The following is a 19,245-nucleotide window of genomic DNA, read 5'->3' on the forward strand; positions in this document are numbered from 1 at the left end:
ATGAGTCAGTGGTCTTGCTCGCCTGACCCCGCAGCGGCCGCCATTAAGTAGGGGTCTGGGAGGGCTGAACAGCTGGGAGGCGGGAGCGGGGAGGGGAGCTGGATTGGACCGGTCGCACTAGTCGTGCAGGGGCCGCGGGGGCAGCAGCGGCCGGGAAAAACGGGCTGAAAAAGGCAAAAAGAGAGAGAAAAGTGCAAATAAGGCAGCAAAAGTGCAAGAAAGAGTGGAGGAAAGACACAGAGGACACAGGAGAGTGAAAGGGGGAGATTGAGATGAGAGTAAAAAACGAGTAAAAAACAGAGGAAAGACACAGAAGGAGAGTGAAGGGGGGAGCTTGAAATGAGGGAAAAACAACAGAAAATGGAGGAAAGACCCGGAAGGAAAATGAAGGGTGTAAGACCTGGGGTCACCAGGCCCTAAGGGGGTAACGTGACACGAGCGGCTGGGCACCCAAAGGCTTGTGTGTAAAGCAACCATACAACACGCACATCCACTGAAGCAAGGAACGCACACAATAAGGGACGCTACACTGTGGAGATTTATGCAAATAACTCAAGTTTATCCAAACAGTTCGAGATAAATGCAGTTCATGGGATAACAAGGCAATTCATAACATATATATGCACTTCATGAGATATAACTTCAGTTAAGGAGATGATAATGGCAATTCACTTATGTCAGCGTTTGATCCGCCAGCACCATATTCACCAGTATGATATTCACCAGTATGATATTCACCAGTACCTTGTATACTTTACTCCCCGCGGTAGGGTTTGGGGAATGTAGCGCTACTCCTGGGGGTGTGCAGGGACCCAGGGCAGACCTCGCGGGCCTACCGCTACCTTGGGACAAATCTGACGAACACCTTCAGAGCAGAGCATTAGAACATAGCGCCACTCGTAACCAGCACGCAGTGCATACTTCAGAGCAGAGCATTAGATCATAGCGCCACTCGTCACCAGTAAGCGGCGAATACGTCAGCACTGAGCATTAGAACATAACGCTACTCGTAATCAGTAACCATGAATACTTCAGAGCGGAGCATTTAGAACATATCGCTACTCGTAATCAATAGCAAGGAATACTTCAGAACGGAGCATTTAGAACAGAGCGCCTCTCGGAATCAGTAGCAATGAGTACTTCAGAACGGAGCAGTTCACGGAGTACAACGAGTCGCACGGAGCGAGCCTCTCCTACTCCGGTGCAGTTCGGGAGACACAAAGTTCCTGAATAGTCAGTGGGGAACAAGGGGCGAATCCCTCGGAGGGGTCTCTCTGTCGTGGTGACCAGGGGACTCCCACGGAGAGGGAACCCGGGCTCAGGGTGCGGTGTGGCTCCCAGCCTGTAGGGGGTGCACCGGGGTCAGTCCCAAGCCTCCGGGCTTACCTTGCTCGACGTCAGGAAGGCGTCCACACCGGCTCCGAAGTCCGCAGGCGATCCTGTTGCGACGGGGGCCAGCCACGGCCTCACGCACCTTCACCACAGCTGCGACGGCAGCGACGGGGCCCCGGGCTTCTCCTCGGGCATTGCGACGTTGAGGGGCACTCTTCCGGCCTCCGGGCCGCAGCGGTGAGCGCGCTTCAGCCTCCACGCCACAGGGGGGGCTCAAATTAAGCTGGGGGGCTCCGCGCTCAACGGAGCACGCTGCCGGGGATACCAGGCCAGGTCAGGGAGCGCAGGGGCCACAGCGCTAAGACCTGGTTGATCCTCAGCGATACCACAATGGGTTAGGTAGGTAGTTTCAAGGTTCAATCTGGACACGCAGTCTCAGCATTCAGTTCCGGCAATCAGTTTGCTCTGGAAAGTGTTGATGGCGCAGATGTATCTGGCGCCTTTAAGGGGTTCTGTTACAGGGGGGTAGGGGGGTGAGTTGGCGACTAGGTCCTTCCTAGTCAGGCTGGGCAGAGGTTCCCTGGGTCCTCCTACTGCTGGGCAAGATCAGTGGGTTTCACAGGATCCCTCACTCACTTAAGAGGCAGCACCTAAATCCTGTCACTCTCAGAGGCATAAGTCCCTGGCTAGGCCCTACCGCCTACACTCCTGCGTGGATTCTCCAGCTCTGCTTTACCCCACTGGCCAACTGACTAGAAAAAGTTCCCCCTCTCACTTATGTATCCCTAGGTCAGGTGACCTCTAGCCAAGGCGGCAAAAGTAAAACCACACCTCCCTTCTAGAAGGTTCCAGCACATTCCAGGAGCTTCCCCATTCTACCTATGGGACAAAAAAGGCGGGCTGGTGTTGCAACATTGTTGTGGGGTTCCAGCCAGCCCCTGGCAGCTAGGGTGCTACTAATAAAGACCACTCTGCAGTAGCAGGGGCCTGTGGCAGCCATCTTGGGAGAAGAGAGCACCTGCACCTTAACACTGATTGGCAATGAAAAGGCACCCGGAGACCTAAGTCCAACATCAAAATGAGGGTGGAAAAAATGAGGCACGATCAAAAATAAATGGGGAGACCACCCTAGGGCTGACAGGTCCAACAAAGGGGGAGATAGAAGTGAGGGAAAAACGAGTGAAAAAGGAGAGAAAAAGCGGAGCAAGAGAATGGAGACAGAGGTCCACTGGACCACCGGGGATGAGGCGCAGGTAAAACCTGCGGGTCGAGGAGGGCCTCGAATCCCAACACTCGAGAGTGCTGGGGCGTGGGGGAAGGCTCACTTAATGGTGGAGCTGCGAGGGAGGGAGAGCAATTTCACTGACAATGAATCAGTGGTCTTGCTCGCCTGTCCCCGCAGCGGCTGCCATTAAGTAGGGGTCGGGGAGGGCTGAACTGCTGGGAGGCGGGAGCGGGGAGGGGAGCTGGATTGGGCTGGTCGCACTGGTCGTGCTGGGGGGAGGGAGCCACGGGGGCAGCAGCGGCGGGGAAAAACGGGCTGAAAAAGGCAAAAGGAAAAAAGAGAGAGAAAAGTACAAATAAGGCAGCAAAAGTGCAAGAAAGAGTGGAGGAAAGACACAGAGGACACAGGAGAGTGAAAGGGGGAGATTGAGATGAGGGTAAAAAAACAAGTGAAAAACGGAGGAAAGACAGAAGGAGAGTGAAGGGGGGAGCTTGAAATGAGGGGAAAATAACAGAAAAAGTGCAAGAAAGAGTGGAGGAAAGACACAGAGGACACAGGAGAGTGAAAGGGGGAGATCGGTTCGGCTGTAAACTGTGCTTCGCCATTGGATTTGTAATTATGCTGTATGATGGATTTTTCGAATTGTAATCTTTGTTTTACAGATGGATCACCTTAATTGTGTATTATGTTTTTTAACTCTGTGCTTTTATGATTCATTGTATAAATCGAATAAAGATTTTGAACCGAACCGAAAGGGGGAGATTGAGATGAGGGTAAAAAACGGAGGGGAAGACGACAGAAAATGGAGGAAAGACCCAGAAGGAGAGCGAAGGGGGGAGATAGAAGTGTGGGAAAAAACGAGTGAAAAAGGAGAGAAAAAGCGGAGCAAGAGAATGGAGACAGAGGTCCACTGGACCACCAGGGATGAGGCGCAGGTGAAACCTGCAGGTGGAGGAGGATATTTGTGCATGTGTAAGTGCTATGCTTAAGTCCAAAGATGTGCTCTGACCATGGTGCAGTCTGCTAAAAGCAACTCAAAATAGCAGACGCATATATTGGTATACACTGGATAGGTTCGTGGTAGCCCGGTGGTGGTTCACAGCTCCAAACTTTTCCAAACCACAACACATAATTCAACACAAACCACATAATTCAACTCAACAACACAATTATACAACACAGCACATATATCCAATTGTCACCACAAAATTCTACATCATGCCACAAAATTGAGCAGCACAACACATAATTTAACTCCACTGCATACCACTCCACAACATAAAATACATTCCACATAACTACCCTCCATAACACACAATCCCACTCCACATAATTCCAGTACTCAATACCACATAAATCCACTGCACACCATGCCACGTAATTCCACATACAAATAACACTTCCATGCAACACAATTCCCCAACTAACCATTCAAATCCAACCCACATAATTCCACTACACACCATATACTTACACTCCATGACACATGGGTAGGAGACATTGTCATTTACAACGACAATAGCACTAACTCAACAAATGCCAGCCCTATTGTATTTTTTATGCTTTGTGTTTTTTTGCAGTTTTATATAGTGCAAACTCGACCTAAAGGTATTGGAGCGATTTACATGAGTACCAGTTAAATTACACAAGAACACATTCATTTACAGTAGGCACAGGGAGATTAAGTGATTTGCACAGAATCAAACTCGACAGCTCAGCCGTTTGTATTGCTTCTCACACGAGTAAATACAACGAACACAAGCGCTCGAGGCTCACGCCTACAAAGCAGGGAGGCTGGCCACATCACAGGCTTTTAATTTTCTCCTCTTTAGCAATTTTTCACAGCATCAGGTTAATTAACGGTATCGCTTAAAACTATTGCCAAAGAGAATAGGTTCCAAAGGCGAGAGACCATTGGCTTTGCCACTGCTTCTTTCTTGTAGCTCGTGAAAGTGAGGTGTGATGTATGGTTTTCTTCCAACCCCTCCTCCCTTTTCTTTCTTGGTACTTTTCTCCTTGGAACACTAAACTGGGACGGCTGTGTCAGTTGACGGAGTTAGAACCAAGCCCTCAGTTGATTTAATATGCCTACATAACTTTACAAATAAAATCGAAGTTTCTATTTCATTTGAAGCAACACTTCCGCCTTACTTATTCCATTGCAAATCGATTTTGCGGTTCATTTAATATCGCCCGATATTTTTCACAAATGTCACCTAGATGTTCTGAAATGTTGGCATGGCTAGGAGCACTAAGTCCTGGAGGGCATCCGGCTCCGCCGCACTCCCGGTGGACTAGTGGGTGCTGGAGGACAGCCCAGTCTACCGGTATTAAGAGAGGAGGCAACTCAGACCAGCCCCAAAGAACAGTGGTATCTAGCTGCACCAATTGCCAAGATCCCGTAGTAGCCTTGTGTCCACAGAGTGCAGTCCTCCTTAAATTGTGCGTAGACGGGATGGTGGCGAAAAACACAGGAAGCGACGTGCTTGTGACGCAGCAATCAGATCAGACCGGGTGGCTCTCATCGGCGGCTGAGCACTCAGCAGAGTAAGCAATGCACGGGGAGGAATGCTAAAGGGGACAAGCAGAATAGAAGCGGTCCGTGACGCAGAATACAGGCCGGGGGACTCTAGTCGGCAGGAGTTTATTCATCAATAACAGCAGTAGTGTTGACGGGGGACGTCCAACTTCCTCATGTCTGGACACCGCTCTCTGAGAGAAACGGACGGAAGGCGGGACGCGCCGCAGGTATCTTCCATTCCAACTGGACCGCTGTCTGTGAAAGGGAGCGAAGAAAACTTTCATGACACACACAAAAACACACACGTTACTAGCCCCAACTCCTACACCAGGACTGTGCGACAACCCCCACCTCATAATTCAGGGGGACTTGCTGTGATAGGCCAGAATGTTATGAGCCTGCTTCTTCCCCCTTGAGTAAAAGCATCTCCAGGTTGGTGCCACGACCCGGCCACATGCCCAAAACTGCGAACATAATCTCTTGCTTTTCAACATTGTACATGGGTATGCTACTAGTGGGTCGATCAGAGAGGATGGTTTTCAGGGCACGATCTCCGGCAGCCAACATCATCAGCACTGTGGTGGGCTGCTTTTCATTCAAAGGAAAGAAAGGAGTAATGTGCGTTAGTGAACAGAGGCACATTGAAATAATTTGCTCAATAACCATTTGTTAAACTAGTAGCCCCGAAACTGCAGGTCACTACTAATTTCCTTTACTTCCATATTGCATTTTGGTGAATATATCATAAGATTAGCCACTCCTCCCCATACCACCTCACCTCCAGATACTATTCAGTTCATTTTTCACCAGATGCTTACTAGCAACTTTTACATTCATTCCAACTACTCCCGATCAAAGGAAATAGATGAATACATTAAAAAAGTTATTACCTAAGAGCACACAATGTGGCCAATTGGGAGGCTGGATTAAAAACATGTCTCCAGGGTTCACGTTTCCTACAAGTCCACTAGAGCACTACTGGAGGGCAATGATTTTGATGGGAAAGTCATGGCGGTGCCCTGCTTAGGGAAATTTTGCAGTGTTGTGCGTCCTGCCCACCTTTAGTATACAGTGTTTAATCCGGTATATTTAGGTGGAGTACTAAAGCTGAGATTAGATGTCAAGTATCCTAGTTCTGTGGCTTAAGCATGGTCCATTGGACCTGGTCCTATGGCATTAAGTGGTTACTGTGCAGTATGCATTTTACATCCTGATATTTGCCATTGGTGTTTCAAAACTTAAGACTATTTTCATCTATTTGGATGCTGTAGTTTCTTCCCCAGCACGGGAGCATGCAAATGAATATGCCACACAGGAGATCTGTAACAGATGTCTTTATTCCTCAGCATAGAATCACACACTGCACTCTCATTACGTCATAACCTCACCTTAATACCTCCTAGCCAGTTACGAAATTCCTCTGTTGAGTTCGCCCAGAACCACCAGTGTCCTAGCGCACTGTCTCACAACACTGCATCTTCCCCTTTGTTAAAAATAAAAATACAAACAGGCACATTACATTTCCTCAATAAGTCGTCGAGGCGCTCACAGTAGTCGGCTAGATCGAGTGGCATGAGATGGTTGACATGCTTTGTGCACCGATGGTACAGGTTCTGGTGCTTGATCTGGACTGTTAGGCAGGGTTGCCTCATTCATCATTGTAGGAGCTGACAAACTTTGAGGTAGGTGCTTGAAGTGTGACGAGTCCCATGTGATGAACGTTCCAGGATGGTGTGCCATTACCATGTGTCCTTTGCACGTCATAACCCTGATAGGATCGACAGTAAACGGAGTGTCTGTTTTCCGCTTTTGTTTGTGCTTGAACAGGAACCAATCATCTTCATCGAAGACTGTCACCTGAGCACGTCTACGCCGATTGGCATTTATTTTCATCTTGTACTTTTGAGTAGTATCTGTCACACAAATCTTATCAGCACTCGAAGATGGGTCTACTGTCCACTGTGGCAGTTTGGTTCTGATGGCTCTCCCAAATCTCAAGGTGGCAGGAATATCACCAGTTGTTGAGTGAGGAGTTAAATGATATGTGTGGAGGGCTTTACACAGGGCCTGGTTTAACTCAATTCCCTTCATCGACGCTCATTAAATTACCCCTTCTAGGGTATCCATGAGTCGATAACTACATTGACTTGGGGCCACAGAGGTGTACTCTTTTGATGCTTGACATTTAGCCTGACTAGAGACTTCTTAAATCCTTTGCTATTGAACGGCAGACCATTGTTAGATTTGAGAATGGTGGAGATACAGCACGCTGGAAAGCTGTCATCAAGCCGCTCGATGACCTTGTCATGGGTTGTTGACAATAACTTCTCTACTAAAGGAAAACATGAACACTCATCAATGACTACCATGAGATGATATCTGTTTCCTAAAGGCCCAGAAATCAACTGGTACTCTTTCTCAAGCATGTGCTGAACGTTTTAGACATTGTCAGTGGAGGCTGTGTCACTTTGGGGGAAAGACAGTTGCAAAGATGGCACTCTTAGTTCGTGATCCTCTCGCTCACCTAGGCACAGGAACCACACTCTGTCTCTTAGGGCTTTTTTGGTGGCTACAATTCCACGATGTCCTTCATGGGCTAGTTCAATGACTTGCAGTCTTAGGCTCTCAAATATGGCAAATCTTGAGCCTTCAAATACACAACCTTTCATGGTAATGGACAGTTTATCCTGTACATTTTTGAATTTTTAAATTCAACGTTGTCAGCAAAAGGTCGAGCATTCTTTCACGATTGAGCTAAAATGGTGTCTTTGAGGATAAGTATGTACTTATCCGTATTAGTAGCAGCAATAATCTGTTGAATGTATAGGGCTTCTGGCGTGCTGGATCTCACAATTTAGTTAATTTATTCCTCAGCCATCAGAATGTCGAGCTGTGACTGTGTAGCGGTACTTGTGAAAAGTTATCAGCAGGATTCTGATTTTTACCTGGCTTGTGTACAGTTGCATAGTTGTACTGTTATAGTCGCAACCCCCACCTCTCAGTACAAGTGGACATCTTGGCTTTCAGGTTTCCAACAATGGGGAGCAGCGGTTGATGTCTGTAATGATAGTGGAATATTTTCTGTATAAAAACACATGAAATTTTTCAGGCCCACACTACAGCCAGACTCTCCTTCTCCAGCTGAGAATAGGCACGTTCTGTGTCAGACAGCCTCTGACTAGCATAGGCCATAGTGTGTCTCTGAACATTTAGATGGTCATTATGTTGAGCCAGGATTGCCCCAGCCACACCGGGCCCGCATCTACTGTGATCTCATTATATAACGTGGAGTCAAGATATGCTGTCTCGGTTGCATTCTCAATCGCATGTTGTATTTTTTTGTAGCTTTGATGACATTCAGCAGACCGCTTAAAATGGACATTTCTTATTGTCAAGTCTCTCAATGGGGCACTCACAGTAGCAAAGTTACTAATGTACCTTGAGAAATAACTGTCTGTGCTTAAGAAGGATCGCAGCATGGTAACATCATGTGGGGGGAAGGTAGCTGACAGCACTTTCACTTTATCTTGGTCAGGAGCCATTCCCCCATTAAAGAATGTGCCCAAATAAAAAAAAAGAAATTCCGCAGAGTTTTATATAGTGCAAACTTGACCCGAAACGGGTATCAGAGCGCTTTACATAGCACTAGTTACGTTACATGAGGACACACATTCATTTTTGGTTAGGCACTTGAAGATTAATTGATTTTCCCAGAATCACAGGATGTTCAGCGTCATTGCCGAGACTCGAACCCAGTTCCCCAGATTCGAGGTCAACCGCCCTAGCCGTTAGGCCAACTCCTCTCCCAATTTGAAGTTGTTCTTGTGAAACTCTCACTTTGCTGCATTCAGAGTGAGACCTGCATCAGCAAGTAATTGGCATAGTTGTGTAAGAGCCTTGTCCTGCTCCTTTTGCGTTCCTGCAAATACCGGTATGTCATCACTATCATTAAATGCATGTGTGATAGGTTGAACTATTCAGGATATAACATCTTGAAATATTTCTGCTACTGACAACACTCCAAAACTCAACATTTTGTACCTGACCAGACCACCATGAGTCGAAAAAGTAGTGATGTACCTACCGTTCTCTTCCAACTCAAGTTGATGGTATTCCTTGTTCTTGTCATATTGGGAGAAGACTTTCGCACCGTTATGTTGCATGATCATGTCTGCGATGTGTGGACCAGGATGTCTTTCTTTCTGGATTTCTTTGTTGGCTTGGCTCATATCAACACAGATGTAAACTGAGCCTCTACTATCCCTTTTTGACTTCACCACTATGGTCGAAACCCAAGGCAATGCCATGCTACAAAAGTATTTCTAGTTCTTTCCCAACGGTTTCTTGCAAGTGAAAAGAGACTCTGCGGTGCCCATGGGCAACAGGGCGAATGTCCTCATTAGTATGAGGATGCGCTTACATTGTCTTGAGCCTTCCTAGGCCATGAAACCACAATGGGAAACTGATTCACATTTTCTGATTGAGTGTAGAGGTTGTAAATGAGAGATATCAGTCCCATGCTAGTAGCCGTAGCAAAACTGAGTAGACATACGCTAGATGAAGTTCCTTGAAGAACGTGGATTGGCGCTTGCACTGGGACTGTCGCTGTGAATGACTTTTGACTCTGCAAAAGTTTAGAAGCAGCCCACCTGTATACCTTTGTGTTTGACCGGTTGAGGCGTGGCACAGAAAACAAGCTATTGAACTTCACAACTGGCATGATGTTAATCAACACACCACTGTCTATGATGAAGGTTATTGAGTAACCGTTGACTTTTGTATTTTAATCTTGTGGCAGTGTCCAAATTAATTCAGTTGTTTTGTTTGGTGGTTTCCCTTTTGTTCTTCCTTGCAAATAGCCAAACCTAGCCTGTCGTTCCTTGGTTGATATCATTATCACACATCCATCTTCTTCACTGCCGCTTGATAATGATGTTGAAGAGCCTTGGTAGGATGAACGTGATGACGATCAACTTTGTCTGGTTTCTATTTGTGGTAACTGATTTTGCATTCTGGCCTTGTGGGCATGTGAAAATGCTTCTGGAACTATTTGGCACCCATTTTCTCTTGTTGCCGTGATGCATTTGGTTTCTCTTTCGCTTTGCAGACAGTTACAAAGTGGTTTTCTTTCCCGCAGCCTTTGCTCGTTTGCCCCATGGCAGGACATTTACCTTCATGAAGAAATGAAAACCTACATCGGAAATACAACCTTTTCTTCTCTGTAGACGTTGACTTGTGTGCATCTATCTGGTGCCTGCTTTTCATGATCAATGCTGATTTGCCTTGCGCTATTCCAGCTTCCATATCAGAGGCCTGTCGATCTGCACGTTTGTCTGCCCATGCGGCCATTAACACTTTCTCTAAACGGGTTGTCTCTCTCAACATGTGTCTTTTGAACGACTCTGAAAGACAACCATCGATGACTCTAAGGCGCAAGGCTTCTTCTTCTCTTTTTTTGTTTTTTTGTTGTTTTTAGAGTTTAATATAGCGCAAACTAGACCCAAAGATATGCGGTATCAGAGTGCTTTACATGAGCACTAGTTATGTTATAGATCGACGCATTAATTTTTTGTTAGGCACGGGGAGATTAAGTGATTTGCCCAGAATCACAGGATGTTAAGAGTCCTTGCCGAGACTCAAACACGGTTTCCTAGCTTTGAGGTCGACCACTCTAGCCGTAAGGCTACATTCTTTATTGAATTCACTGAACTTGCAGTGTTTGATAAGCTTGTCAAGTCTCTCAAGAAACTCATCCATCGTTTTACCAGCTTGCTGTCTTGCTTGATTGAAAACGTACCTTTCATAGTCGACATTTGGCATCAGATTGACCTTGGCTTTCAGCGTTTCCTTGGTTTGATATTGCAATAGTGTGTGATGTTTTCTTTATCACTTCTTTCACTCGGTCACCAGCAAGGTTCTTTAGCTACTGAATGATTTTCTTATCATCTGCTTCTTTGAGTGCATCTAGGAAATCATCGAATGCCTCGATCCATACAGTCTACCTGGCGCCAATATTTTGCTTCTTGACGGTGTCGAATGGCAGTTGTGGTTTTAGGTACATGGCTGCATCATACTTCGCGCTTCATTCTCCAGCCATTGAAAAATGTCAATAGTTTGATGGTTTAGGTTTCACTGGTTGCCACTGGCTGCTGTGCACGCATCGATCGACCCCTTCACCAGGTCAAGGTGGTCACACCGATTCAAGGTTGTGTGGTACTTCCCTCGCTCGTCCTGGGAAGTACTTTTGCAATTTTTTACATGGTTCTTTCTGCCTTTAGCATTTGCATTGCATGGATGAGTACGCTATGCTATGGCGCAGCTCGGTATCTCTTCTTTTGACCTAACCAACGGATTTTGCAGGCTTGAAATGTACTCCTCTGTAGGGCCTTCAACTTCTTCAATGGCTGTGTCTGGGCTGGAGTTGAGCTTTAACTCCATATACACCAACTTCAGACAGCTATGCATTTTGGAGTGCATGTGCCATGCGTGAGCAGTTTGCTGGACTGTTGCAAACTCTCAGGGAGAGCAGTCCTTTTTCATTGGGGCACGCATACCCTACTCGTCGCCAGATGTAGCGTCCTCCCCAGCCTGCGAGCATGCGAATGAACATGCCTCACACGGAACTCTGTAACAGACGTCCTTATTCCTTAGCATACAATCACATACTGCAGTCTTATTATGTCATAACCGTTAACCACCACACCTTAACACATCCCAGCAAGTTATGTAATTCTTCTGTTGAGTCCGCCCAGAACCGCAAAGGTCCTAATGCTCAGTCTCACAAGACTACAGACACAGGAGTTGTTCATTTTCTAAACTTGTCTCAAAAGTTATAATAACAGCGGTCAACGCTTACTCCAGTGAATGGTAAAGGGATTAGAACTCAAATGCAGAATGAATAGTAATGTCAGCTGATAAACTCCACCAAGTTATTTCTTTTAAGATGGGTGGAAGATTTAGAATGAAACCCCAAAAATACATCCTGCTCTCAAACAAGCTTCCAATGTTTACTCGCATGCAGGTATTTCCACGCATTCAAATTGTCCTGCACAGTGATAATAGAAAGTTCGCCACCCTAGAGACATTGATCAGTAAATCCAGATCTCTTGACTGGGGGTGAGTGATTGAAAAGTTTTAGCACTCCGTCCATCATCTTGTTGTGTTTGCCCATGTGGATCCCCTATCCAGGTCCCCCTTGATACAGAAATAATCGGTGAAAGTACTAGCAAAAGGAAACCATAAGTACACTGCATAATGACTAAATCCATGTCTTACCATTTTGCATAATGACTAAATCCATGTCTTACCATTTGTTTAGGTGATTGTAGAGCCTGTCTTGGAGCTGTCAATCAATCAATCAGGGGTTCTTAGAGCGCACTACTCACCCATGAGGGTCTCATGGCGCTTGGGGGGGGGGGGGGGGGGGGGGGCAGCTCCGGATCAGTCAAAGATCCAGTTCTTGAGGTCCTTCCTGAACGTGTGCATGTTCGGGGAGCGTCTGATGTTCACAGGGAGCTCGTTCCAGGTCTTGGCTGCGATATGGGAGAAGGCTCTCCCGCCTGTTCTGTTTCTGCGGATGCGTGGGACTTCGGCCAGGGCGAGGTCGGTGGAGCGGAGGTTTCTCTTGGGTACGTGGAAGGATAATCTCTTGTTGAGGTATTTGGGTCAGATGTTGTTTAGTGATTTGTAGGCGTGGGTGAGGAGTTTGAAGGTGACCCTCTTCTCGACAGGGAGCCAGTGGAGGTCTTGTAAGTGTTGGGTCATGTGTTCGTGATGTGGTGTCCCGAGGATGAGTCTGGCTGCGGCTTCTGGATGGTTTGGAGTTTGTGTAGAAGGGTCCTGTTGATACCGGCGTATAGGGCGTTGCCGTAGTCCAGTCTGCTGGTTATGAGTGCGTGGGTGACGGGTTTCCTTCAGTCGAGGGGGATCCATTTGAAGATCTTTCGGAGGATGCGCAGGCAGTTGAATCTGGTGGAGGCAACGGCGTTGATCTGGCGGTTCATGGAGAGGAAGGAGTCGAGGATGATGCCAAGGTTCCATGTGTGGTCTGTGGGGGTGGGCGGGCTCCCAAGGGCGGCTGGCCACCAGCTGTTGTCCCAGGCGGAGGTGCAGGAGTTGAGCTTCAAGCAGCTGTCCTTCATCCAGGCTGCCACGTTCTTCATTCCTTTCTAGAAACAGAGTCTGGTGTCTTCAGGGTTCTTCGTGAGTGAGAGGATGAGCTGGGTGTCGGCGTAGGATACAATGCTGAGCCCATGCTGTCTGACGATGGCGGCGAAGGGGGGCATGTAGTTGTTGAAGAGCGTGGGGCTGAGCGATGATCCCTGGGGTACTCCGTAGTTGATGTCGGTGGGCTCAGAGAGGAAGGGAGGGAGGCTGATCCTCTGGGTTCGGCCGGAGAGAGAGGATTTGATCCAGCTGTCAAGGGCTGTCTCAGAAATTATCAATGTATCTGGAATAGGAAATATTTGTGAAGCAAGAAATGAGTTCTGAGGTGGTGGTGGTGGTAAAATACAAAAATGTCCCATTGACAACCCCAGAGTTAAGGGGGTGCCCCTTCAAATGATTAAGGGCAAGAACATGGATCTTTTTAAAAAATACTTTACTGAAGAATTGACACTCAAGAGAGCAGTTTCATCACAACTGGGTAAAGTTGTTTTGTTGTTTGGAAAATCTATTCAGTTCAATGATGGTTGGATTTTCCTGCTTATGCTATTAGCCATTTCTTATTTGTATATTAAATGTTGTTTATATTTAAATGTGATAACCTTGCTAAACACACCTTCTTCTGTGGCATAGCACTGTATCTCCACAATGCCATCGTAGAGAAGTGGATCATCTCATTCCTCAGAGTATACAGCTTCCTCTGACCCCGATCTAATCTTGTTACATGCATCAAATACACCTTATCTACAGACCTACCAACTTTTAGTTGTAATACACTGTTTTCTTTTATTTTCATACTCTGATCCACAGGTTCGATTGAAAATCCATAACATTCACCCTGTTCTCTTTTAGGGTTTGTCGCCTAGCCCTTTTTTCTCACCTCTTTATCCTCACCTCTTTATCCTCCAAGAGCACTATTCGCTGAGCTACAAGATTGAATCAACCTTTGGTTGCACGAGGCTTAAGCTGTATCGATCCATAGATATGCTCAGCCAGGAATGTCCACTAACGGCTCACTGTGTCGAGCTCTACAATCCTACCAGTGGCCAACCTGCAGGAAGCTTCTTCACTGCCAGACAACTGGGCTAAGCTAATTTCCTGTCACATTTTAGTTAATCTCTTAACTGTACAATATTTTAATATGGGGCCAGATGTACAACCATTCTGTTTAGCAGGCACATTTCGCGATTCCCAATGGCGTTGCAAATGACCTGCCTCATCACTATTCACGAGGCAGGTCGCAATTTGCAAACCATTGTTAATGGGCAATAACACAGGGATGATGGCCTGCTGGGGACAGTACACCACCATGTCTGTGTTTGCTTTTTAAATGTAGTATTCTTTTCCCCAAATGTTTTTTTCTGCCAAGCGCAAAGAGGAAGGGGTCCTCTGGGGACCCTTTTCCATTTGTGACTGGCTTACCACCAATTTGAAGTTGGTGGTAGCTGTCATTGTTTTTCGACTGCATTTGCGGTTGCATAACAATCAAACATCCCCCTGCGACTCGCCATTAGGAAGGGACGCCCTTGGCACTTGCCTTCCTAATGGTGATTCGCAAACCCTTTTTGTGAGTCGCTAATTGGTTACTGACTGGCAAGATAGGGTTTGTACATGCTACAACCCTTTTTAGCGGTTGCAAACGGTCCTATTTTCCGTACATGTGGCCCCTAGATGCTACATTTGCAATTCTTAGAAAGTCATACTCCATATGAATTTGCATTCATTACTTGCAGCATTATTTTGTATTTTTCTCAGTGTGCTACTATGGTTTTCAACCTTCTCTTACCCAAAGTTCAGAATTAAACCCTGTAGCTACCAAGGGATTCTCTGGTAATGGACAAGACCTTTCGAGGAGAGGGCTCCATGCTGCCAACTTCAGATTCCAAATGTATGAACAAAGATGGTGAAACCAGGGAGGACTCGCTTTCATATCTATTATGACTTTTGAGCATTGATGACCAATTTCGGTTTTGATGTAAGATCGAGTTGAAGGTTATTCCCCAACTTTCAAGTAACAGACGCAGTCTGTACACTGAGAACCTAAACAGCAACTTTAGGCTAGGGCTTATTTTATTTTTAACTTGAGATGTTTTTCGGGTTAGTGTAGACCAATTGTTAAAGGTTGATTGAACTACCCCTTTTCAAATTCACAGTTAGCTTAGGCACTTTAGGCACCTTTTTTCCAGCGACCATGAGTCTCCACCAACAGTTTTTATGTATGGGTTTGCAAGTACCATAATTCACTTCTTGCAGACAAACATAGGTAGAGCCTATATGTATATTTATAATTGCTGTGATTGGGAAGTGATTGAAATGATCCTATCTCTTGTGCCTGGAACAGTTTTCCTCTTGAATGTTCTTGTACCACAACTTGGGGCCCGATTAAGATGCGGTTAGGAATGGCTCCCACTCTCTGTAGGAGCCATCCTAACCGCATTGGACCTGCCCATGTGGTTTCCTTTCTGACCGAGCCATTCCACTGGGCTCGGTCAGAAAATAATCCAACTCGGTTTTCTGGATGGCTTAAGACGGAAACCCTCCAGTATTCCCCTGTCCGGATCTTTATCGGCCGAGGGAGTATGATGGCAGTTTGCCACTGCCTTTCTTTGCCGGCCTTTCCGACACAGAAAGGCAGTGGGAAAATGTCTTTGGGTGGCCCCAGCAGGGCCCCTAGGGGTGCGAGGCAGCCTATTGGCACCCTGTTGATCCCTGCACCCGGTGGCATGCTCCCATGGGTAAGTATAGGATTGCGACCGAATTCTACTTGCAGGTCTGGAGCCGACGACAAGAGGTTGTTCGGTTCCAATTCCTGATTAAATGAAGACACCCCTGTGTCAAGCATGCAGTCCAGTCAAGAGCCTTTCTCCTCTGGCCTACCACACACCAGTGATGTGGCTCTGGCGGTCAGGCATGAGCAGCCAGAGTTGTGAGACTTTTGCCAAAGATTTGCGGGAGATTCTGGGGCATGCATTTTCCGGGTTAGACCACAAATCTGGTCTTCCCAGGGCTTGAAAAGTGAGCCTAATATATTTAAGCCACGGTATTTGTGAGGCCTTGGGTATACACAAGATCTCCGCAAGTTCAGCCCTATAACTTGCTAACTCAGGTACACTCCATATCTTACGCCAAAAGGTCAAAGGTTTCAAGCCCAGCTCCTCCTTAATAGGTCTTAGGCCTAAATCAAATCTTAAGGGGGGGAGTGGTGTACTGAGTGGTAGTGCTGTCAGTTGTCTTATAAAACTATTCTCAGTAATCTGGAGTTTCTGATCAGCTGTGTGCCCCCAAATCTCACTCCCGTACATTGCTGCCCCTCTGGCCTGCGTTCTATAAATAAGTGGTGGGCCCAGTGGTTTGTAGGTCGACCTGGTTAACATCCTACATATCCCACCCGTACTCTGCACTAACTTCAAATTTGCCTTAATTCTGTGTGTGTCCCAGGTCATGGACTGGTTTACGGTTACCCCCAGATAATCAAACGTGGTAACCCGCTCCAGTCTGAAAGACCCTAGGATTGGGTTTGGGCGGGTTGAGGGATGCGGATTGAAGACCATATATTTAGTTTTGGACACATTGATTTCCAATCCGCGCCCCTCACAAAAATTCATAAATCCGTCCAACACCCATTGTATGCCTGTGGGTGATTTGGATAGCAGTAGGGTGTCATCGGCAAGCATAATTGCCGGCACCCTACTGCCATTCAACTTGGGGGCATCAATGTTATTTATCCTTGTAAGGTGATTGATTACCCCGTCCACGAAGAGGCAAAACAGGGTTGGTGCGAGCACACAACCCTGTCTGACCCCAGTTTCTATGGGAAAGCTATCCGAAAGGGTGCCCCCTCTGCCGCACCTTACCTTGGCAAAATTGCCCTCATGTAGTCTCCTTAACATAAATAAAATATCTGGAGGGACACCTAGATCCTTTAAAACATTCCATAATTTGTCCCGTAAAACTAAATCAAATGCCGCTCGTAAGTCGACGAATACCGCATATAGAGTGCCTCCCTCAATTACCACCGTCTTCCAATATAAAAGGTTAAGACGGAAGATCTGGTCCAGAGTTGAGACACCTTCTCTAAAACCAGCTTGATACTTGCTCAATATGTCCCGTTCCTCAATCCAATCTTGAAGGCGGTTTAATATCAGTCTTCCATGTAATATTACATTAGACATAGCTGGGAAGGTGAAATTGCAAATAAATTCACCAGGCACTGTGGGTTTAATCAGACAAAGTATTTTTCTGTCAAAATTAAAAAAAATAAGAAAGTCTCATCAGACCGAGCCTAAAGCTGGAACATGCCTATGTTATGGCCTGGTCAGGACGGAACATAGATCACAAAGACAGTGAAAGTCTTCCTTCTGGGGTTCATGTCATCTTTGGTAACGTTGACAACAGCATGGCAGCCATCTTTGTAAGAAATGAAGGGTGCCCTTGCTCACACTTCGCCGCTGGCTTGTAATGGAGCTGTGGCATTGTCCCGGCCATACTAATCCTGGTTTTGTATATTGCAGGATTATTCAACAGATAGACAAGTAGGGCAGCACAACCATCCTCCTTCCACCCACTACATTCCTCCCCCCTACAGTGGAAATCTTTCCTGGCATCCCTCATCTCCATCTTGTGGGTCTGAGGGTATCGGACATAAACTGCTTTGCAACACAATGGATACAGAATGCGAAAAACTTTGCCTCCTGGAAGGGCAGGCTACCATATACTGGACTGGTCGACACATTTTGAATAACCATTCCTGGCTCCCATGGTTCAAAGGGCCCTTTAATAGATTGATTTTCCAGGGGTTGTGGTTAGGCTGATGATCACACCCTGGCCACTGCTGACTAATGTTGTCTACTGACATCCTGCAACTAATCTAGAGGAAGATTATTGGGCTCCCTCACAGAAAAGACCTATATAAGGCAGGCCATATGTATCCATCCTTTGTTGTAATTTTCTTCTTGAGTGCCTGGCTTTTAAGGAACTAGTCTTCTAATATTGATGTCCTGTTTGCTACTGGTTCATCTACCACCCAGTCTCCATCTAAAGCCAAGTTGCTGGGGTTTTGCCCCAAGGCTCTACCCAGTGGCTTGAATACTCTGACCTGTTCAGTTAATGATGATGCTTTGACAATTTGAAGACATCTTGATAGTCAGTTGTGCACATGCATACACCCCTTTCTCAGAAGCCCTCATTAAAAAATAGTCCGATAATAGCCATGTTGTCCATGAAAAATAACACCCTAATCCTCAGAGGCTGCATTCGATCATCTTTATATCAAGTGCTGGTGCCAGTTGGGAAGTTAACCACATTTAATAGTAATTGATGCGGAAAACCATAGAACTAATTGCTTCTTGAGGATACAAGAGCCACCAGTTTGTTCCAATCCAAGATATTGAGAATGGCTACTTGGTTCATACCAGAGTCATTATAAATGCTCTACACTTCTCATATTGTATCTTGAGGTGATCAAAAGTTCAACCAACAGTCTTTAATTAGTCTGCTTTAATCATTGACTTTACAGAGTTGCATATTTTCATCTTCCCTTTCTTCTATTCGCTTTCTGTGGATTCTCCCCACAAGGGTTGTTAAATTGACTGTGGTCATTATTGTGATATTGTTACACTTAGACCTTATACTCAATTCTTGTTACTGCTTCTTTTCGGTCATTTTCCTTTAACGCCTCTGAAATTGTACGGATGAGGAAGGTGGATCAAGTTGTTACTGACCAGGCCTGGCTTAGCCCACTTAAGCCTCCCCTGACTGTTTGGGATCATTCACTTATTGCTGGAGAGCAGTAACTTCTGACATTTTTTATTTACTTGTACTGAGTTTGGATGTGCCTGGCTCCTGCTGGAGAGGCTTTCTTTAATCTTTAGAGTTTCGCTTTTAAACATTGATTTTTTTAACTTGTTTTATGTTCCGTGGTAGTGTCTGGGGCAAGAGAGCTTGCACTCAGATGTGGGACATTCTCCACTTTGAATTTTAGTTACTAAAACTGCTGTCAGTCATT

General features: G+C 46.2%; 1 protein-coding gene across 11 annotated transcripts in view; it reads left to right on the forward strand.

Moving 5' to 3' along the window:
- Positions 1-4,904: 4,904 nt before the first annotated feature.
- LOC146775776 (butyrophilin subfamily 2 member A1-like) overlaps positions 4,905-19,245 on the forward strand; it is a 506,274-nt gene continuing 491,933 nt past the window's right edge. For 2 of the 11 annotated variants that reach the window (XM_085637613.1, XM_085637616.1), the window contains exon 1: positions 5,018-5,305. In XM_085637613.1, coding sequence (XP_085493739.1) covers positions 5,252-5,305 — 54 coding nt within the window. In that variant the 5' untranslated portion in view covers positions 5,018-5,251. Of the gene's footprint in view, positions 5,306-19,245 lie in introns of all 11 variants that reach the window. The other 9 variants (XM_085637615.1, XM_085637614.1, XM_085637612.1 and 6 more) reach the window with 7 other exon arrangements.

Source organism: Triturus cristatus, chromosome 12 (assembly GCF_964204655.1).
Source record: "Triturus cristatus chromosome 12, aTriCri1.1, whole genome shotgun sequence".
NCBI lineage: Eukaryota > Metazoa > Chordata > Amphibia > Caudata > Salamandridae > Triturus > Triturus cristatus.